This window comes from Lithobates pipiens, unplaced genomic scaffold, assembly GCF_037356315.1.
Source record: "Lithobates pipiens isolate NorthernLeopardFrog02 unplaced genomic scaffold, aLitPip1_a1.2 Scaffold_16, whole genome shotgun sequence".
Classification (NCBI taxonomy): domain Eukaryota; kingdom Metazoa; phylum Chordata; class Amphibia; order Anura; family Ranidae; genus Lithobates; species Lithobates pipiens.
In genome coordinates, this window is record NW_027507748.1 from 609923232 (window position 1) to 609947443 (window position 24212).

The following is a 24212-nucleotide window of genomic DNA, read 5'->3' on the forward strand; positions in this document are numbered from 1 at the left end:
TACAACTGCTCCCCCCTGAGCATACAGGCATGGGGTGGGGTTACAGCATCAGTGGAGCTCCTGGCCCCACCCCTGGACCTCTGTATTCCCCAGCCAGTATAGAGGAGCGGAGCAGGGAGCTCCACTGACGCTAGCAAGCTAATAGCAAGCATAGAATGTATGAAGGTAAAAAAAAAACCTTCTGCCTTTAGAAGCACTTTCATTTTTGATAGTGTAAGTGAATAGTAACAACCCATGACAATTTTTTTATTTGCTGTGTGTATCTCATTGCTGAGATTTCAACTCACGTCCTGTCAGGAGACACAATGGGATGTGAAAGAAAGTCTCTCCAAAGTGAGAGCAAATCCCCTCTTGGACAATTGTCACTGGAAAAGGTATTCCCATTGGAAAATTTCCCTTCAATTTGTTCTGATGACCACTATAAAATGTTGGATCACCCAATCTTTTTTTTTTATCCCAATCAATGATTATTATACAAAATAGAGAGGAAATATTTCCAAAAACAAAGACAGCATTAATTACATGACAGAACTTCTAACTCTTCTAAACTCTATCAACAGTGAAAAAAGTTTAAAACTTTAAATACATTAGAGCCAGCAACCAGTCAGACATCAACTCCATTATGCTACAAGAGTAGACTTCTACTGACTGGCCATGTGCAATCTGGCTACTGGATGATTTTTCCCAATTTACAGCCAAATTAGGATAATATCTTCTTTATATTTCTTACATTTGCATAGCATAACATACAAATAAAATAAATAAATGAATACTAATAGTTTCTTACATTTTTAATTGTTCTTTTCACAAAACTCCAAAACTGCCATTGTTCCCTTGCTATGTAATATTAAGGAGGGGATTGAAGACATAATGTTTACTATAATTAATCCCGTCTATATGTTGCTGGCAGAAGTCATTATCAGTTGTAAACTAGGTGTACACACTCTCTGTCCTAACAAAAGGTTACAAATCTCAAAGCTTGGGTTCTGCACTTTGTGTGAGGAAACGTTGGACATTTACCACCAGTGTCAGGCTGGGGGGGTCCAAATTTCGTAACATCCTAGCAATAGGGCAGGATGGGTAGTGTAATCAAAATGGAGTTTATTGATCAACTTTTTTACTAAGTGGGGCACCTTGACTGCATAATAATGTTTAGACAAAAGGTAAACTTAGCTTTTAGGAGTTGCTTAACAGTATAGGGCTCATACACAAGGGGTTGACTGAGTAACTGCCTCTGCACAGGCAGTCCAGGTGCAGTGAACAACCCGTCACTGCCATGAACTGAATATATCCATATGCTCTACTTGTGATAAGCACCACTGTATAAATAAATACAGCAGTGCACAGTTATTTGTTTCAATACCTGATGGTACACTGCACCTAGGCCTGGAGGAAATATGCTGGCAATTATGCTGAACAAACTCAGCCTGCCCATTTGCAAGAACATGTTAAACACTTGTTAGCACATACTATGAATGGCATTGAAAGGCACCTCACAAAACATTGTGCGTTTTACTGCTACACATAGGTGGGAAGTCAACCTAAAGCTCCTTTCAGATGGGGCAGACTCCATCAGGAGGATACGCCTGCTTGGGGCGAGATCTATCTGCTGATCTCCACTAAGAAGGCATATGACAGGTCCTATGCAGAGTGGACACGGACACAGCCCACTCTCTTCTATGGAGTGGTCAGATGAAAACAGACTGCTTATCTGTTTCCATCCGACCCGCTAAACGGATGTGGAACTGATTCCCCATACATCTGTTTTTAGTGGATAGGATTGGATTGGATGTCAGCAGGTGTCAGTGGACACATGTCTGCTGAAACCTGCTGCTCCATAGAGCATCCAATTGGGTCTGCCTATAAAATGGACAGGTGGACCCGATCTGTCCACTCCTGTGAAAGGACCCTAAAGGTTAGGTTCTTGTTTATTGAAAGCTGTTGGATTAAGGTTAGGGCTAAGTATTAGTTTTTCATGTTGGCAAAAAGTTGCATGTGCTATAAGTGTCATTGGGATCAATTCACTCAGGCTGGGCTCACACTATAACACGCAGTGGCTCCCAGCAGGGGTCCGTTGCGTGTCCATTCACCATTGCAGGTCCAATTTCAACCTGAATTTTTGACTGAATTCAGACTTGAAATGGACCAAAAGACACACAGGACTCCTGTGTAATTTGTACTGGAGCCGCTATGGAGATGTGTGAATCAGCTCCATAGAGATGCCGTCACAATCTCCTGCTATGCAAATTGGATGCAGGGAAACCCTCATCCAATACACAATCATGTGAACCCAGCCTAAATGTCACAAGACTCATTTTTCAGAAATTTTGCATGAGATAATAAAAGAGTCAATTCATCAAAGAAAAATATTGAATGTTAGGTAAATGCCGCAAAAAAAAAAAAAATTGATAACTCAAATATGGTATGTATTGATACTAAGGAACATACACATTTGTTATTTATCACCTGGCATTGGTCAGTCGGTATAGCACCTTAGCACAGTACAAAATAACAATGAGGGAACGCTACAGTGGTCAGTATGGTAAAAGTATACAATGTATCTGTGTGGAAATGTATTACCCTGAGCTCAACAATAAAAACACACTGTAACATTTCACCAGAGGGAGATGGTTTTGTGAATGAATGCACACTAGAATGTTTTCTCAGTTTCATAATATTTCAGTGTGCATAAATAAAAAATTCAGAAAAAACAATTCCAAAAATAACGTTAAATTTAACTGATATCGCAAAACATATATTTAACACATTCGATAAATAACAAGGCGAATTGACTACTTTTGAGATATATTAACTCATAAATGTATGTAGTATTTAGCACTCAGTGAACTGACCCCATTGCCAAAAAGAATGGGTGACAAAAATTCACTTGTACTATAATTTTGTACCAAAAAATTACACACAATACATTTTTGCCACCCAAACAATCATGGCAATTTTTGCAACAACTCTGAATTTTACAAGTTGATTGATTGTTAAACTTGGGTACAACCAGCATGGCAGATTTTAATCACTATCTTCTCCAAGTGGAGACGGCTTCACCCAATCCCCCCGCAGAGGAAATACAATGGCTCTGGGGGAGGGATTCCCCTTCCACCATGTCTGGGGGGGGGGACATCTATGGCCGGCCTAAGAACAATATAATAAAAAACACAAAACCTTCCTAGAACCGCTAATGACCCGTACACACAATCGGAAATTCCACCAGCAAAATTCCGATGAGAGCTTTTGGTCAGAAAATGTGATTGTGTGTATGCTCCATCGGACTTTAACAGGCGGCATTTCAGCCAGCAAAAGATTGGGAGCAGGTTCTCAATTTTTCGGTCGGAAAAGTTCTGATCGGAAATTCCGATCATCTATACAAATTCCAACACACAAAATTCCTATGCATGCTTTGAAACAATTCGACGCATGCTCGGAAGCATTGAACTTAATTTTCTCGGCTTGTCGTAGCGTTGTACGTCACTGCGTTCTTGACGGTCAAAAGTTCAGAGAACTTTTGTGTGACCATGTGTATGCAAGACAGCTTCAGCCGAATTCCGTCGGAGTTCTGTCGGAAAAACCATCAGAGCTTTTTCCAACCAAAATTCGTGTGTAAGCGGTATTAGGCTGGTTACTGGAATACTGCTTGCTAAGAAAGGTCAAGTGAGTATGACAACAACTGTGTCAACCAAGTGCAAGAATGCTCTACAGAGAAACATCTCCTTTTTTACTGCAAAGATTTTATTAAATAAAGGCGGAGTAAGTACATACTTACATAAAAACAAAAAAAAGTTTGCAGTAACAAAGGTATAAGTGCCCAATGGGGCCCACAACAGAAGGTTACAGAAAGAGATCATTCAAAACCTTTGTTATTACCTTCATGTTACCCTATATTTCAATTTACTTCTAACCACAGATAAGCACTGATGCTAAACAATATGGAGTTTAAATAAAGGACACATGAACACCAACTGGTAGATGAAATCTTTGACTGTACAGCCTCATAATGGCGGAATTTAGGTAAGTAACATATCTTGCCTTCTATAGTGGTGCTTGGACGTGTAGGGTAGGAAGACGCATGGCATAGAGAGAAGAGGCTGCGCGGAGGAAAGTCTATCGATTTGTGCTGGGAAACCTCTGGGAGTTATACTGAAGCCAAAGATCTATATGGAAACTATCTGAGAGGAAAAATACCTACCTGAGGGGACCAATATCCACCTGCTAGAAATTGGGATAGAATCCCTGGACCCTTGTTTTTGCTGCTTGATTTGTTGTTTACCTTACAGCAGTAAGGTAAGGGGCCATTTCACCTAGTGTGCCGTGTATACTGGAGACACAGAAATCACAACACGATTGCTGGCACCTGTTTTTCTTTTTGAGAAGCACTGAACAAGTCACTGAGCACCTATTTCAGCTTTTATATAGACTGTCTTATATACATATTTAATAATTTTTTTATATTTTTTAAGAAGATTACGGAACCAATTATCACTGTCACTTTATTTAATTTCACTAAAGACTGTATTTTACCATTTTTTTCATGCACTATGAATTGCACGTTTTAACATTTGCACTTTATGGAATATTTTTTCCTTTTACTTAGTTACTTATGTTGATATATAAACACATGATTTCTGGAATTTAAGTTTTATAATACACTAGCACAAGGCACCTTAATTTCTATTTAAGATAGGCTAGTTGATTTATAGCTAGATTTTATTTTTTCCAGTACTAGGCTCTTTATATTTATATTTATATCTAGTTCAGGTAGCGCAACACCATCTGTTTGATTTTCACTTGTATGCAAGACAGCTTCAGCCGAATTCCGTCGGAGTTCTGTCGGAAAAACCATCAGAGCTTTTTCCAACCAAAATTCGTGTGTAAGCGGTATTAGGCTGGTTACTGGAATACTGCTTGCTAAGAAAGGTCAAGTGAGTATGACAACAACTGTGTCAACCAAGTGCAAGAATGCTCTACAGAGAAACATCTCCTTTTTTACTGCAAAGATTTTATTAAATAAAGGCGGAGTAAGTACATACTTACATAAAAACAAAAAAAAGTTTGCAGTAACAAAGGTATAAGTGCCCAATGGGGCCCACAACAGAAGGTTACAGAAAGAGATCATTCACAACCTTTGTTATTACCTTCATGTTACCCTATATTTCAATTTACTTCTAACCACAGATAAGCACTGATGCTAAACAATATGGAGTTTAAATAAAGGACACATGAACACCAACTGGTAGATGAAATCTTTGACTGTACAGCCTCATAATGGCGGAATTTAGGTAAGTAACATATCTTGCCTTCTATAGTGGTGCTTGGACGTGCAATCCAACTTGAAATGGTTTCCTAGCAGTGGTTTGTCCCTCTGCTACTACAATAAGCAACTTGACACATTTCTGCACATTCTAGTTGCCTGGCTATTATGCTGACCCTCTGACTTCAATATCTTTTGGGTGACTAATCTGCAACAAGAAAACATTTTAGGATGAGGCCAGAATAAAGTGTAAAATCCTTATTTATATACTGCTTTTTGAGTTAGTAGCTCAAAGTGAGATGGGCAGCATAGCATCCAAGCTTTTGCATAAGTCATCATCAATGGCAGCCTCCATGTTTCATATAAAACATTTCCTTTAAATCAAGGAGAATGACAGCGGTTCCCATCTTCATGAGAGCCAGCAGAACCATCGGACTGATTTGTTACTGTGGCAGTGAAGGGGTGTTTTGGTAATAAACCAGTGAGACCTCAGGAGAGGTGCGATTTCTCACACACTGCCTTTCAGTTAGTCTATTGGTATATTTTTGGGAGGAAACAGAAACCACCAGAGAAAACTCACACAAACTCTAGGCAGCCATAGATTTCAGTGGGAAAGTCAGTTCTGTAAACACAATAAAGCCACAGTTCTGATTACTTACCACCAAACCACCTTACTGCCCAGCTGGAGGGTTCTAAAGTTTTTCAGTAGTAATGGGTAATATGGCACAATACATGTTCATGTGTTCTTTCATTTCTGCAGAACAGAAAAAAGTTCAATTAGAGCATTAAGGGCAACTTTCCGCTGATCTCAATGCATCAGATGCAGCACCTCTGAAGATACAGAAGCATCTCTAGGCAAACAGATAAGAAGAACAGCAGCAGCAGTGGCACTAGATAGGTGGCTAGCTCGCACGACACCCCCCTGCCCGATCCATGGCCTTAACCTTATGCTGTGGAAGAGGTGCGGGAGGAGGTAGTGGTGCACTGCTGAATCCGGGGTAGGGCTCCTGGAAGAGACTGTTGCTACTGGGGCTGTTGCTTCTCCTCCCAGCCGAACAGAAGGCAGGTCCTGAGACCCAATTGGCCAGGAGACCTAAGACTCCCAGCCAATCGGGTCTCAGGACCGGCTTCCACATTGGAATCCATTTGTCTGGCACCCTGCATGAAGATTAGGGGCTGGGCGCAAGAAATAGGGGGGGGGGGGCGGTGCCCCTGCACCCCTAATGGACGGGCCGCCACTGGTACAGTATATTAGCAGATTTATTGTGGTGAAAAGACAAATGGCATCTTACATTGTGACAGTTAAAATAAAGCTCATCACATAGTAAGGGTTTCCGATGGACAGTTTCTCAACAACGGGAAACCTCAGACCGGGATACGAGTACTGGGTAGATGGATACACCTGCAGGACCAGGATAACACATCAGGGAGCACCAAACCAAGTGCAGCATTAATTGTACTTAGAAATACTAGTAAACTAGCAACTCACAGAATTAGAAATAGACTTGGACTTGGAAATAGACTTGGAAAACTTACCATTAATAAGTCACCAGGACCAGGTGGCTTGCACCGAGGGTCCTTAGGGAACTCAGTCAAGTAATTTCCAGACCATTGTTCCTAATTTTTACTGACAGTTCACTGACTGGAATTTTAGCTGATTGGAGAAAAGCCAATGTAGCACCATAATTCAAAAAAGTGCCAAAATACATCCCTGGGAATTACAGACCAGTTAGCCTAACATCAATAGTATGCAAGCTCTTGAAGGTGATTATAAGGGACTATATACATATAGATTTTAGTAATGAAAACGGTATCATTAGCAGTAATCAGCATGGATTCATGAAGAATCATTCTTGCCAAACCATCCTATTAACCTTCTATGAGGAGGTGAGCTGCCATGTAGATAAAGGAAGGCCCGTAGACGTGGTGTATCTGGATTTTGAAAAAGCATTTGACACAGTTCCCCATAAACATTTACTGCACAAAGTAAGGTCTGTTGGCATGAACCATAGGGTGAGTATGTGGATTGAAAACTGGCTACAAGGGCTAATTCAGAGGGTGGTGATAAATTTGGAGTACTCCGAATGGTCAGGTGTAGAAAGTGTCTCCCCCAGGATTCTGTGCTGGGACCCAGGGCTGTCTTTAAGGCAGGGCAAAAGGGGCAGCTGCCCTGGGCCCTGTCATTGTTGTGGGGCCCAAAGTAGCTGCCTCATACTTGCCAACTATCCCAGTTTAAATTTCCTTGTCCCTTGAAGTTTTAGCCCTGTTGTTGTGTACAGATGACTCACCTGCAGACCCTGTGTTTACATGTAAATAACTGGCATTCATATGTAAATAGCAGCGGCATTACTAAGCAAATAGCTGTGGCCAGCTGCATTGATATGTAAATAAAGGTGGCATTCATATGTATATCATGGTTCCCTGCAGTGAGAAGATGATGTGCTGTAACCTCTAGCAATCAGTGAGTAATCTCTAGCATCTAATTAGCAAGCAGAAATCATTTTCTGTAACCTCTAGCAACTAATCAGTGAGCTGTAATGTGTGCTGTAACTTCTAGCAACCAGTCAGTAAGCAGTAATTATATGCTGTAACCTCTAGCAACCAATCACAATTGCTGCCTGATCTGATACAGTAAACTGATTTTAAGTCCAGCTTCTATTTATTGTATGTCTCAGAGCAGGTGGAGAGTGAAATTGCATGGGAGGGGGCCCCCCAAATTTTTTTTGCCCGGGGTCCAATCAATATTAAAGACGGCCCTGCTGGGACCAATCCTATTTAATTTGATTTCATAAACGAGCTGGAGGATGGGATAAACAGTTCAATCTTTGTATTTGCAGACAATACTAAGCTAAGCAGGGTAATAACATATCCACAGGATGTGGAAACCTTGTAAGAAGATCTGAACAAATTAATGGGGTGGGCAACTACATGGCAAATGAGGTTTAATGTGGAAAAATGGAAAATAATGTATTTGGGTGGCAAAAATATGAATGTAATCTATACACTGGGGGGAGAACCTCTGGGGCAATCTTGGATAGAAAAGGACCTGGGGGTCCTAGTAGACGATAGGCCCAGCAATGGAATGTAATGCCAAGCTGCTGCTAACAAAGCAAACTGAATATTGGCATGCATTAAAAATAGGGTTTAACTCCAGAGATAAAGTGATAATTCTCACACTCTACAAGACTTTGGTTCCGGCCTCACCTGGAGTATTCTGCCCAGTTCTGGGCACCAGTCCTTAGAAAGTATGTGCTGAAATTGGAGCGAAAAACTATTAGATAAGCAACTGAACAACCACAACATACAGGGATATACAATGTAATACTGACATATAATCACACACATAGGTTGGATTTGCTGGACTTTTTTCAACCTCATCAACTATGTAACATGGAAAGAAGAAATGGCACTTTTTGTAATCCGTGAGCTGTTGGCTCATGCATCTGGAATGGGAAGCCTCTTACTACAACTTGACGCCTGGAAACTCTGCACTTCAGGCTGGATGACATCTTAGATGAGGAAGTGGAAACCAACAAGATGACAGAGACAGGATTTGATGTCCTTGGGATGACATGGGGCGGAGCTATGCATTTCAAGACCGCCCGAGCCTCTTTCTCCCACTCTGTGTTCCGTACAGGTTACAGTTAAGGCCTCCTGCACACAGGACATTTAAAAAGCTCCAGCGTTGCTGTCAAGTAAAAACAGTGCTAGAAATGCGCTATTAGCTGGATTTTTGAATAGCGTTTATGGGCATTTTTCGATGTTAGTGTTTTTTTGGTGTTTTTTCAGTAAAAACACTCCCTTTAATTTAAAAATGTCAAACATGGCTAGTCGCTTGTTACAGCATTTAGCATCGTTTTTTGGCACTCCTCAACAGCCTCTGCTCCAGCTCAGGCTGTTTTTTTCCACTGCCCCTAAATGCCTCTCAAAGTTTATGTGTACATGGACACATAGGCTAACATGGAGGGGTGTTTAGAGGCAGTAAAAGAAAAGTCAGACGACCCTAACAGCAACTGTAAAAACATCCTGTGTCAGTGGCAGAATTACCAGGGTCCCAACAGTCGCACTGTGCGACAGGGCCCTGGCATTCCGCCACTGTCGGCGGCACCAGCGGAGTTGTTAGTCGCACGGCTCAGAGCTGACAGCGTCTATCTCATGGAACAGCACAGAGCCGACATTGACAGCTCTATCTCCCCCTCTTTTGCACAGGATGAGACAGGACACTGCCAATCTGCTCCCCCTTCTCCCCCCTCCTGTGTGTGCTCTGCAGGAAATTTGAGCTCATTAGCTTCGCTCTTGACTGCCCATGGAGAACACACAGGAGGGGGGAGATAAGGTAGCATATTGGCTGTGTCCGGTCTCATCCCGTGCGAGAGGACGGGGGGGGGGGGGGGAGATAGAACTGTCAATGTCGGCTGTTCCATGAGATAGTCGCTGTCAGCTCAGAGCCATGCTGAGAAGGCAGACAGCACTGATGAGTACTGATAGGAGGCATTGATAAGCTCTGATAGGAGGCACTGATGGGCACTGGTAAAAGGCACTGATGAGCACTGATAGGAGGCATTGATGGGTACTCACAAGATGCATTAATGGGAAAAGATAGGCTGCATTGATGAGCACTGATAGGCAGCAATGATAGGAGGCACTATGGTGCACTGATAGGCTGCACTAATGAGCACTGATAGGTGGCATTGATGGGCACTGATAGGTGGCAATGTGGGGCATTGATGAGCACTGATAGGCTGAACTCATAGGCTGCATTGATGAACACTGATAGGCAGCATTGATGAGCACTGATAGGTGGCATTGATGAGCACTGATAGGCAGAACTCATAGACAGCATTGGTAAACACTGATAGGTGGCACTGATAGGCAGCATTGATGAGCACTTATAGGCAGCACTGATGGGGATTGAGCACTTATTAATGGCACTGATAGATACTGATAGGTAGCACTGATAGATGGCACTGATGGGCAGCATTGAAGAGCACTGATAGGTGGCACTGATGGACGCTGTTAGGCGGCATTGATGAACACTAATAGGTGGTGCTTATGGGCAGAATTGATGGGCACTAATAGGCAGCGATGATGAGTACTGATAGGTAACACTTGCAGGCAGAATTGATGGGCACTGAGAGGCAGCATTGATTAGCACTGTTGGGCACTAATAGGTGGCATTGATGAACACTGATAGGTGGCACTGATGATTGGTGCACTTATTATCAGTGTAAACAATTTACTGACATTCTTGACAGTTAACGGCAGTCCTTTCCTCCCACAGACACAGCATGGGAGGAAAGTTCTGCAGATAACCGGCAAGTCTGTGTACATGTGATCAGCTGGTCACATGGTAAAGGGCCGCTGTGATTGCGCTGGATGCACGTCCCAGGGGGCATGCAGGAAGCAGGGTTCTGGGAGGATGTCCATGGACACTTGTCCAAAGGTGGAAGCCCAGGGCTCAGATGGAAGAGGGGGGCAGGGGGGGCCCATCATCGTTTCCTGTACCGGGGCCCTGAAGGTTCTAGTTACACCTCTATCCTGTGTGCATGAGGCCAAAAGCCTAAGTTTAGGTAAGACCTTTTTACAAGAAATCATCACAGGGAATGGTACTTATATTTAATCCGAAATATCCCTTGTGCTGGTTCCAGATGTTACAGTTGAAGTCTTCTGTTCTTTGCCCCCTTACCCTGCCATCGTAATCTCATGGTGCTGCAGGAATTACCATAGCCCAAGGACCTATGACAGGCACCATTCAAGAGTGCCAGGTATGCTTGCCATTTCCGTCCCCCCTCCTCTAATAATATACTCTAGCTTCCATTAACAAAAATCACCCTATGAATAGAGGCGATGGACCTTCCATTGATCTGACAACTCCACATTCATGGATTGCTTTTCATTCATGGAAGCTATAGTATAGCTTTGTTGAAATGGCAGAGGGGGGTGGAAAGGGTGGTTATAGTTAGCAGTCTTGATAAGTTCCTGTGACAAGATCCTCGGCTCTATTAACTGCTGCAACACCAGAAGATTACAGCTGAGGGGTATGAAGGGGGGACATGGGACAGAAGGTTTCAACTGTGACAGCCAGCATCAGCACAAGAGACACTTCAGATTAAATGTGAGTATCATCCCTTGTGCTGATTTTTTACAAAAATGTTTTCTCTAAACTTGAATGGCTATAATGTAAGCATTGCTGTAAATGCCCATGTAAAAATAAAGATGTAGTACTCTATAAATCTGGGAATTCATATAATGCCCCTTTTCACATCGGCACCCTCCGTTCCATATCAGCTTCTAGACTGATCTACCACTGAGTTGAATCAGAATAGAAACGTGTCCTTCTTCCAATCTTGTTGTGATGGTTGAAAAATGGACCCATGTATCTGCGTATATATGCCCACATTTGGACAGGTCCACAAAAGTGGACCTAGATGCAAAATTATTATTTGTATCTGAATGGACTTGGACGCACATCCACTTATATTGGCCTGTCCATAGGGCTAAATGGCAGTCTGTTTTTGATTTGTGTAATCACGGGTCAAAAACGTCCATGTCCATGTACCATTGAATTTTATAGACTGTTTCCCTATAACTGCTTCTGGACCACCCCATGCTATACTGCAGTAGGGCAGCCCTTCAGAGCAAAATCACCTGCCTGTTTGTGATTTTGTTTGCTGGGTCTGGGTAGCGCACAGCGACTAGCTCCTGCTGTGATTGGACACAATGGGAACCAATCAATGGGCCTGGCAAACCCGATGTCTGCCGGGATCCACCGATCGTTCCCGAGGCAGACAGAACGGCGGTCTGCCTATGTAAACAAGGCAGATCACCGTTCTCTGACAGGAGAAGACAGAGATCTTGTGTTTCTGCTAAGCAGGAAGATGGATCTCTGTCTTCGTACAGTAGAAGCACCCCCGCCCACCCACAGTTAGAAAAAAACTCCCAGGGAACACATTTAACCATTTGATTGCCCCTGATGTTAACCCCTTCCCTGCCAGTGTCATTAGTACAGTGACAGTGCATATTATTTATCACTGATCACTGTATTAGTGTCACTGGTCCCCAAAAAAGTATCAAAGGTGTCACTTAGTGTCTAATTTGTCTGCTGCAAAGTCGAAGTCCTGCTATAAGTCGCTGATTGCTGCCACTAGTAAAAAAAAATTAAAAATTCTATAAAAATATCCCATAGTTTGTAGACACTATAACTTTTGCACAAACCATTCAATATATGCTAATTGGGATTGTTTTTACCAAAAATATGTAGCAGAATACATATTGGCCTAAACTGAAGAAGAAATTAGATTTTTTTTTTTTTATATTTTATAATTTTATTGGATGTGATTTATAGCAGAAAGTAAAAAATTGTTTTTTTTTTCTAAATTGTCTGCCTTTTTTTGTTTATAGCATAAAAAATAAAAACTGCAGAGGTGATCAAATTCCACCAAAGGAAATCTTTATTTGTGGAAAAAAAAGGACATCAATTTTATTTGTGTACAGCATCACACAACCGCACAATTGTCAGTTAAATGAATGCAGTGCTGTACTGCAAAAAAATGGCCTGGTCGTGAAAGGGGGTATACCTTCTAGAGCAGAAGAGGTTAACACAAATATATTTGAAATGTTAAAAACAAAAATTGTGATCTGCCGCAGAACAGTCCCTGAGCAAGGAATAGCCGTCAGCATTCCATCTCATAGCACATCCTCCATCAGCCACACACTACACTGTGCTAGTCTGGTGACACTCCTCCCCAGGGGCAGCCAGCCTCTGCCCCCAGCATTACCCCCAGCACACATGCAGCTGCTAATGGTAATTACTTGCTAAAACTACTAATAGCCCAGAATAATGGCTGTTCACAAGGTGCTGCCATGGGGGAAAACAAACACAGCACATGGCTTGCAGGATACACACTCAGGAACATTTAGTTTTTCCTGCATTTCTGTGCATTGTGTTGTGTCTCTGCACATTCCAGTGTGTATAAATGCATGCTGCTTTAATGGATGGAATGCAATGTGTGAATTAAAAACATTGATTACTGTGCATGTGATTGGCTTTAAAACACTCCCGATTGCTTCTGGTGTAACCCAAACAGGAACATTTAAATGCAGGAAAAGGTGATCTGAGAGCAGAAGAGTTATATGTCCCGGAGATCTTCTCCTGGATGTAGAAAAGCTCAACACAAGAGGAGTGTGTGTATAAAGATGAGAGCAGGCAGCACTAGAAATAGTGGAGAAAAGTCCACACCTGGACCAAGTGGCAGTTCTCTTTGGACTGCCAACCAGACCGTCCCTGGTGCAGGTTCCCACCTCCTTTGCAGTGATTGGTTGTTAGGACTGTCCATGGCAAACAATGACACTTCATGTAAAGGGGTTTTCTGATGGGGACACCTGATGTAAGGGGATTCTCTGATGGGGACAGCTGATGTAAGGGGGTTCTCTGATGGGGACACCTGATGTAAGGGGGCTCTGTGATGGGGACACCTGATGTAAGGGGGCTCTGTCATGGGGACAGCTGATGTAAGGGGGTTCTCTGATGGGGGCAGCTGATGTAAGGGGGTTCTCTGATGGGGACACCTGATGTAAGGGGGCTCTGTCATGGGGACAGCTGATGTAAGGGGGTTCTCTGATGGGGGCAGCTGATGTAAGGGGGTTCTCTGATGGGGACACCTGATGTAAGGGAGCTCTGTGATGGGGACACCTGATGTAAGGGGGCTCTGTGATGGGAACACCTGACGTAAGGGGGCTCTGTGATGGGGACACTTGATGTAAGGGAGCTCTGTGATGGGGACACCTGATGTAAGGGAGCTCTGTGATGGGGACACCTGATGTAAGGGGGCTCTGTGATGGGAACACCTGACGTAAGGGGGCTCTGTGATGGGGACACTTGATGTAAGGGAGCTCTGTGATGGGGACACCTGATGTAAGGGAGCTCTGTGATGGGGACACCTGATGTAAGGGGGCTCTGTGATGGGGGACAGCTGATGTAAGGGAGCTCTGTGATGGGAACACCTGACGTAAGGGGGCTCTGTGATGGGGACAGCTGATGTAAGGGGGCTCTGTGATGGGGACACCTGATGTAGGGGGCTCTGTGATGGGGACATCTGATGTAAGGAGGCTATGTGATGGGGACACCTGATGCAAAATGGGTATCCGATGGGGTCACTTAATACAAGAGGACACCTGGTATAAGATGGCACTCTGTACACCTGATATAAGGGGGCTATCTGATGCAAGGGTACACCTTGTGTAAGATGGCACTCTGATTGGGCACCTTATATAAGGGGCACTCTGATGGGGTCACCTGATGTAAGGGGACACTCTGATGGGGACAACAGATATAAGGGGGTACTCTGTTGGGGACACCAGATATAAGGGGGCTCCCTATGGGGACACCAGATATAAAAGGGCTCTCTATGGGGACACCAGATATAAAAGGGCTCTCTATGGGGACACCAGATATAAGGGGGCACTCTATGGGGACACCAGATATAAGGGGGCACTCTATGGGGACACCAGATATAAGGGGGCACTCTATGGGGACACCAGATATAAGGGGGCTCTCTATGGGGACACCAGATATAAGGGGGCTCTCTATGGGGACACCAGATATAAGGGGGCTCTCTATGGGGACACCAGATATAAGGGGGCTCTCTATGGGGACACCAGATATAAGGGGGCTCTCTATGGGGACACCAGATATAAGGGGGCTCTCTATGGGGACACCAGATATAAGGGGATTCTCTATGGGGACACCTGGTGTATAAATGTATGTGGATTGTAGATGTTGTGTAGGAATGAATGGAGGACACAGTGTATACAGTATGGGGATGTGAAGTACAGCACAAACTTGAGAGTCAGACCTTCTCACACATTATCACACCCCCCACCATCACCTTACAGCACACAAGGGGTGAATGAGCAGCTGATGACACAAGGTGTGTGCTGGGACTTGTGGTGCCCCCAGTAGCTGTGGTGTGGTAGTGCCGGAGGAGTATGTAGGAGGAGGAGGAGGGATGGATGGAGGAGGAGGGAGGTGCTGGGGGTGACAGGGATCTCTGTACTCCTCTCCTCCTCCCTCCAGCCGGTCACTTTGCTCTCTATCTGTCAGTGTGCTCCGCGGACTCTGCTCTCCTCTCCCCGGACTTTACGCTCCTCTCCGCGGATTTTGCGCTCCTCTCCGCGGACTCTGCACTCTTCTCCCCGGCTGGAGCTTCATGAAGAGGATGGTGGCGGGGGGGACATAGGTCTCCTCCATCTCGGACCATGTGCGCCCCTCTGCCCCTCCAGCATTGATCTCCTCTATGGTGGGCACCGGATAGGCACAGAGGGATTACCAGTCGTAGGGGCGAGTCTCGGGGGGTCAGTCATGTGGATGGACGGCTCCCCCCTGGCACTGTTGGTCGCGGCTTCCTTCCTGCTGGCGGCAGCCCGGGGGAATGGGGAGTATTGTCACGGTTGGACGGACGCTCAGGATGTATGGAGGGACGGCTACCAATGTCCGGAGAGGTTCGATGGGGAGGACGCCACCATCTGCTGCGGGACCTGTGTACTGCGCTACTGCTGCTCCAGCGCGGAAGCCCGGCTGGATCAGGGGGTGTGTAACAATGACAGGCAGCAGGGGGCGCCAGACAACGGCAGGTCCGACAAGGAGAGCCCGGACTCCGCTGCAGGTAGGCACCGCTCTGCCAGGGGCACCGGAGGGTGGATACGGGGCACTGACATGGGAAGGAAAGCGACAAGTCTGGGAGGATCGGGGTAAGGTTTGAGGATATTAGGAGAAAGTCTGTGGCAGGGTTGCCAACAGGTCCCAGCATTTTTTTACTGACAAAATCCGGAGAATTTACTGACAGGGTATTTTTTTTTTTACTGACACCCTGAAAAATGACAGAACTATTAAAACGAGAATTGATATTTAAATACACTATGTGAACACTGACAATGTCGGAATTATGTAGTTTGCCTGATTTACACATAAAAAGGCAGCACATCATGACCGATTATCAGCCCCTGTCATTTACAGACAGTTGTAACAATCACTTATTTTTACGAATTGTCCGTAAATTTACTGACATTTGGCAAGCCTGGTCTGGTGGTATTAGGGGTCAGGTGTAGGAATTATTAGCTTGCACATTTGGGGGGTATTAGGGGTCTAGTCTAGGGGTTATTTGGAGTCAAGTCTGCAAGGATCAAGGGCCAGGTGTAAGGGATGTTAGGAGACAAGTCTGGGGGTATCCGGGGGGAAACCTGGGCAATCTTGGGATATAATAAGTCAAGTCTGGGGGTATTAGGATGCAATCTAGGGAATATTTGGAGACAAGTCCCAGGGGGTATCAGGGAGCAAATCTAGGGATATTCTAGGTATAGCAGATGACAAGTCTGGAGTGGTATCAGGGGCCAGGTGTCGGGATATTGAGAGCAAATCTGGGGGTATCAGGGGGCAATCTAGGGGATATTTGGAGACAAGTTTGGGGGGGTATCAGGGAGAAAATCTAGGGATGTTTTAGGTATATCAGATGGCAAGTCTAGAGGGGTGTCAGAAGCCAGGTGTAGGGATATTAAGAGGCAAATCTGGGGGTATCAGGGGGCAATCTAGGGGATATTTGGAGACAAGTCCGGGGGGTATCAGGAAGCAATTCTAGGGACATTCTAGGTATATCAGGTGACAAGTCTTGGGGGTATCAGGGGCCAGGTGTAGGGATATTAAGGGGCAAATCTGGGGGTATCAGGGGGCAAATCTAGAGATATTAGAGGCCAAGTCTAGGGGTATCAGGGGACTGCAATGAGTGTCCGAGCTGCAAAGCCAAGACAACTGCAGCTATTGCCAATAGCCACCAATCAAATGTCAGGTTTCATTTGATGGAGACATGAAAAAGAGCTCTGGTCACCTTTTGAATCAGCCTTAATTGTCATATTTTGAAACCATGTATTCCATAATTGTCAGCTCAAAGTGTAATTCCATACACCACTGATATGAAGGACCAGGAGCTCCGTATCTTCATCTCCAGGGACATTGTGTGTAGTAGGCAAAATGACAATATATCATTTTCTGATTGGAGACTCTTCTCCAGGTCCATATGGTCTGTGCCCAAAGCTGCATTCACACCTAAACCTTCAGTGAACACAAGCAAAAGTGTGCATTTTCACACATGTTTGGAATGCCCCAAAAATGTGCAAAGCACTTGCAGTGCAATAGATTATTAATGGCACCCCAAAAGAAGCACAGATGTGCGTTTTCTTGCACCGTTAAAAAAAAAAAAAAAGTGTGAAGCTCATCAACACCCAAACAGGTACACAAGCTTTTTCGGCGTGTTTTTTGCGCCCATGGTGGCCTATTGAAACAGATAAGCTGCCCCCTATGTGTGTAGCACAGAAATGCATAGAAATGTGTGATACTAGGGGTGCACCTAGGCTAGGCTTGTTTAAAGCCTCATCCATACCTTTGTTTTTGTTTTTTCAAGAGCTTTAGGTGTGGTGTATAAAAAAAAAATCCTGCTTACTGCATCTTTGATGCACTTACATCAAAACGCATGTTGTATATTATTCAGCAACTAAAACTTATGAAAAAGGGAATGCACCTAAAGCACACCACACACTTGTTGGTGATGCATATGTGGTGTTTTTGTTCTTGCATTATTTATATGTATTTTCTTGTACCATGTTGCAGGCATTTGCAGTGTGATCCGGTACAATTTTTTTTTAAAATGCTGTTAGTTTATTTTTTTTAATCGCACATGGAAGCACTGCAATGGTTTACATAGGGCTCATTGAAATCCATTTATTTTGTTTATTTTTGTTTGTTACTGCTTTTAAAATAAATGTAAGATTTACTGTTTTTAAAATAAATGCAACATTTGTGGTCAATATTTATTTTCAATATTTATATTTACCACTCTAGTTCTTGAATAATCAACTGTTATTAAGTTTAGCAGATCTTTAAGCCAAAGAAGTTCAGGACTAGCACATTATTGAGTGATGGGCATGTAATAAATACAAATAAAGGTGGGTATTTCATCACAGCATTGCCTTCAGGAAATAGAACATAAATAGTCACATTGCCATTCAGCATTTGATATATGGGATCCAGAATCTATACAAAGTATATGAAGAGGGTTCCCAGACACAAGGCAGGGAGGGGGGGATGTAGATGGGACCTGATGGTGGATGACCCCCATACTGCTTTAGGATGATCTGTTACACCTGAGAAGATCCCTGAGTTTGTAGATCAGAAAAAGGCAGAAATAGATTTTTATTTTACTTTTAATCTCGTGTTGTCATCACCAAGTAAACAGCAGTGCAGATCTTCATTCCCTTCCATTCTAATCTCTGACATGTTGATAGAAAGCTGCAAGAGTTCTTCTTCTGCCCCCAGCACAGCTCTGTAAGCGATCGTTCACCATTGCTGCATGGGGGCTGAATCCATATTATTATTGATCGTCATCTGGACACTGACAGCCCTGGCACACACATACTATTTATCTCTTTGTGATTTCTGGATATGTTCAGTTACAAGCCCTTTTTTTTTTTTTTTTTTTTAAATCAGATTTTCTTTAATAAAACATTTTGTTAGAAAAAAAAAACTGCCACACAGGGCAGCAAAATAAGAAAAGAGGAACTTCATCCAAATTGTGAAAAGTAAGATAGAGGCACCATTAAAAACGTCAATGTAAAAATAGATATTCACTCTAATGCCTTTTATTGTGGATACATATGAGCATTCATATTCTCTGTTCATATCCTGAGGCCATTTGCATCAGAGCATTATTTGTCCCTTTATTTTCTGGCATTCTTTGCCGCCCCAACAAGATGATCGCATGCATGTGCACACTTATATCCGGAGAGTCATATTGTTTACACCTTGCCATGGTATCTGCAGTAATAATATAATCTCACCCATAAAGTGCTGGGTGCGCATGTGCAGGATTGATGGCATGTGCCCACTCAGAGCTCTAGCCAGAGAGTCATATTGTTTACATCTTGCCATAGTGTCGGCACTAATAATATAATGACGCTCATATAGCGCTGGGTGCGCATGTGCAGGATTGTTTTCATGTGCCCACTTGGTGCTCTAGCTAGAGAGTCATATTGTTTATACCTTGCCATGGTATCTGCAGTAATATAATCTTGCCCATAGAGCGCTGGGTGCACATGTGCAGGATTGATGGCATGTGCCCACTCAGCGCTCTAGCCAGGGAGTCATATTGTTTACACCTTGCCATGATATAAGCAATATTAATATGATCTCGCCCATATAGCGCTGGGTGCGCATGTGCAGGATTGACGGCACGTGTGCACTCCACATTCTCAGAGCTGCATGAATACTTCCAGGATATATGACATTTTATATGTAAGTGTTTATGTATGGGGATAGCGTGTGTATTGATTAAGACCCTTAGAAGATCCCATCCCTTAAAGGACAAAAATACAAATACAACATGGTTTGGGACTTTTCATGTATCTTCTAGGGTTAAATGACCACTTGACCAAATATATATAAAATAATTACATAGCTTTATTCGAAATATCATATCATTTCTTAAAACGGGATTTTCTTTAACAAGCTCCTTTTTTAAGAAATGATATGATATTTTTATATTTTATTGGTACTAGCAACATCATTTTCAATTTCAGTATGGAAGTAGAGGGGGGAGGCTCAGAAAAGGTATTTAGATGCAATTCTGTCAAAAGAAAGTGTGAAAAATGTTAGGGTATTTGCAAAATTAGGGTGGAGGTCCTCTTTAAGCACACAATTGCTTTATAGTAATCCAGCACCTTGCTTGTAGAACTCTGCATATATTATACCACTTGTAAATTAAGATATCAGGTCTTCCTGTCGCCTCTGTTATTGGGGCAGTGTCTGATTTCACAGCCAGGTGCACACTCCTGGCCCACAAAACTCTAGATGAGTGTTTTATGATAGTGTATTATGTACCCCTTTGCAGTGGGAAGTGTTGAACAGATATACCTCGGGGCACATCAGTTTAACTCAAGCGCGCAGTTAAATTGTAAAAATTAATTGTCTATGCCCATTAAAGTAAAGCCCAAACTTTTATTTTTGTGTCGTTTTTTTAAGAGCAGAGAAGGTTTGAAATCTTCAATGTGTAAAAAACGTGAATAATCCTTTTAAATATATAGCCTTATTCTTCTGTATTGGAACTTTTATATGCTGCTGCATTTCTGGTGCTATACCCTGAGTGATCTCACTCATGGTTATTGAATTGGATCTTACAGAATGGTGGCACAGAGTATGTCAGAATGCATGAGAAATCACATTATCATTGCCATGCATGTTAGGGACTGAGTGAGCTCCAAATCTAACTTTTGTTTAGTATGTATTTAGTTAGTTATTATAGTTATGTAAGGCTGACAACCTACTCAGTGCTCTTTAAATATAGTCCACTCAAACTGCCGGTGATTGGAGGACAAATGCAGATGGTGGCACTTAGGAGGCACACTCTGTAATCTGATGGTTTGCAAAATTCAGCAATGAGCTCAAAGTGCTGCAGTCACCATGGAACTTAGAAAAGTTTAATAAAAGTGAGCATGGAAACCTGTGCTTGTTGTATTTAATGATGTAGATGTATTGTAAAATCCACTCAAATACATTGTGAATGGAAGTAATCTATAAGATATTCGATGGCTAAAATGGAAGCAAATAGTAGCACAAAAACCTCAAAAATGTTTTGCTGATTTAAATGCCTTTGAAGAAGATCATCATCTATTTTAACTTATCAAAATCTTTTCTAATGTCTATGAGAAGCACATATACTATAGGCTGAAAAGCTTTACCGTAGTCTGTATTATTGGTGTAACACCTACAAGGACCAACAGGTCCCAGAATTCATTTTTTGAGAAATCCAGAGTAGGCTGGCAAAACCTGTCTGGGTACGTGGCCTGCCTCCACGTGGGACTAGCTAGTTGCTTGCCAAACACTGCCAGTACATCAGTATTCGATTACTACGCCACTACTGTCTGCATTCTCCAGATGGCCCCATCTAGAGTACTGCATGGGATGTTTATTTCAGTGTAACAGAAGTTTATTCCAGGGTAGGAGAATTTTTTTTCCATTGTATGAGATGCTTATTCTAGTGTAATTTATATCAGGGTACAACCCCTAATTTAAAAAAAGTTGGGATGCTGTGTAAAATCTACATAAAACCATAGTGCAATGAAGAAAATAAGGTCATTTTAAAATTGATGGCAGTAACATGTCTCAAAAAAAAGTTAGGAAAGGGCAACAAAAAGCTGTCAAAGCACAATCCCAATTCTAAAACAATTTGGGAAAGGGTCATGTTTATCATGGTGTAGCATCTGTTCTTATAACAACACTGTCTGGGAACTGAGGAAACCAGTTGCTTGAGTTTTGGGAGAGGAATATTGTCCCATTCTTGCCTGAGCATAAGTTGCTCTAAAACCTGAATATATCTTTCAGCATTCATGGTGCCTTTCCAGATGAACAAGGTGCCCATTCTATACACACTAATGCACCCCCATACCATCAGAGATGCAGGCTTTTGAACTGAGCGCTGATAACAATCCAGAAGGTCCTATTTAGTTGCCAAAAAGAATGTTGAATTTTGCTTTGTCTGACCACAGAACATATTTCCACTTAGCAACAGACCATTTTAAATGAGCTTTGGCCCAGGGAAGACTGCAGTGTTTCTGGATCATATTCAGATACGGCTTCTTCTTTGTATGATAGGGCTTTATCTTGTATTTTTGTATGGCACAGCGAACTGTTTACAGACAGCAATTTTGGAAGTATTCCTGAGCCCGTGCAGTAATGCCCATCACAGAATCATGCCTGTTTTAATACAGTGGCATCTGATGGCCAAAAGATAATGTGCATCCAATATGGTGTTTCGGCCTTGTCCCTTGCACTGTTCTAAAAGTTTTATACGCAGCTTTTCCCGGTTTGGTGAACCTCTACCCATCTTTACTTCTGAGACACTTTGACTCTTTAAGATACTCTTTTTATACCAAATCATGTTACTGACCTGTTGACAATCAACCTAATTCATTGCAAAATGTTCTTCCAGCTTTACCCTGTTAGCACCACTTTTCCACCTTTTTGTTGCCCCGTCTCAACTTTTTTGAGATGTGTTGCTGCCATCAATTTCAAAATGACTTTATTTTTTTCTGAAAATAGTATCCTCTTCAATTTTTGATATGTTTTTTATTTTCTATTGTGAATAAAAATATGGGTTAATGAGATTTGCAAATCATTGCATTCTGTTTTTATGTAGATTTTGCACAGCGTCACAACTTTTTTGAAATTGGGGTTATATATGTGTATTTAAGGTTATGAGAAGTTCATTTCAGGGTATATGTATTCCAGTATATGAGATTTATATTTCTGTGTGTGAGAAGTTTATTTTAGGGTGATGCCACCTTCGTAGACCCTGATGTGTTTATAATATTCACTACACTGAGTCTCTTGTTACAGTTACCTTGTTTTTTCATTGCTAATGGGACAATTATACTAATTATGACTATTTTATCTGATTTAAATTACATGTGAATTAGTGAATTTTAACCCTTCAGGAATTTGGATGTGGATATAAAGTTTGTGGTGTATGACTTTAACATATTTATTTTTTTTGATTTTTGATTTTTTTTTTTGTTACCATGAATAGTGTTGTCAATGTAGCAGTGTGAGAGTATTTACTTAGTATCATACTATTATAATTAGAAGTAGCTAATGTAATGTTTTTATTTTTATAATCATATTTTATATCCCAGTAATTAAATATGATGGTTAATATATAAATATAAAATGAGCAGCCCATGGCCAAATCCTACAGCAAATTGAAGCCTTATTTATTTTTAAACCGCAATCTTTATACTGAAATATCTCAAAGTTTGTATAAAAAGAGAGTGCCAAGATAATTGTTAGTTGTCAAGATATCATTATTCATCACTGTAAAGTTGTTGAAGAACAGCCAATGCATTTTCAGGGTTCCAAGGGACCCCTTTCATCGGGGCCTGACAAAGCTGGACTTCTAAGAAAGTCTAAGCAAAAAAAAAAAGTTTGGGAATGTTGAAGTTATTTGGAAACAACCTAAGGTCTGCTCCACTTTCTGGGTTGTCAGTCTACAATTGTAGATTTTACCCTCCAAGCTACATCCTATTCCTTGTAAGTACTCGAAGTACATGCAAGTCTTATTCCTTCCTGTGCATTATGGAGAGAGGTTGCAGCTTCCTGTTCCACTTCTAGAGGATTCTATCACCAGGGGTAGCAGAAAAGTGCATGCATCACCTCACAGATCTGACCACTTCTAGAGTTTTATACTGCAGGGTTTCAGCACACACATTGTTCAGCCTGCTGTGCCTAGACTCCGAGCAGCGACAGTCACCTCTTGGCAGTTCATGTCTCCACCACATATTGTGCCCTCACCAATGTTCACTTCTCCACCGCATATTGTGCCCTTACCAATGTTCACGTCTCCACCGCACATCACCCTTGTTCACATCTCCACCACATATTGTGCCCTCACCAATGTTTATGTCTCCACCACATATTGTGCCCTCACCAATGTTTACATCTCCACCACACATTGTGCCCTCACCAATGTTCATGTCTCCACCGCACATTGTGCCCTCACCAATGTTCACTTCTCCAACACATATCTTTCCTTAGCAGTGTCTTGATCCGTACACGTGCTCAGCACCCCAGCATTGCACTTATTGTCATTGCAGCTTCCCCCACATCTTCCATAGCAGCTTTTTTTTACAGGTCTTCTCTTAAAGGGGTTGTAAAGGCAGAAGGTTTATCTTAATGCATTCTATGCACTAAGATAAAAAAACTTCTGTGTAGCAACTTCCCTCAGCCCCCCATAATGCTTACCTGAGCCCCATCTCTATCCAGCGATGTGCATGAGTGCCTCAGCCATCCGTGACTCTCCCTCCTGATTGGCTGAGACACAGCAGTGGTGCCATTGGCTACTGCTGCAATTGATCA

General features: G+C 42.6%; 1 protein-coding gene across 1 annotated transcript in view; it reads left to right on the top strand.

Annotated features, from left to right (window-relative positions):
* Positions 1-15283: 15283 nt before the first annotated feature.
* The window catches only part of SHISA2 (shisa family member 2), a 58814-nt gene continuing 49885 nt past the window's right edge, over positions 15284-24212 (top strand). Inside the window, exon 1 of the mRNA XM_077484048.1 lies at positions 15284-15924. Within this exon, the coding sequence (XP_077340174.1) occupies positions 15621-15924 (304 nt within the window). The 5' untranslated portion in view covers positions 15284-15620. The remainder of the gene's footprint in view (positions 15925-24212) is intronic.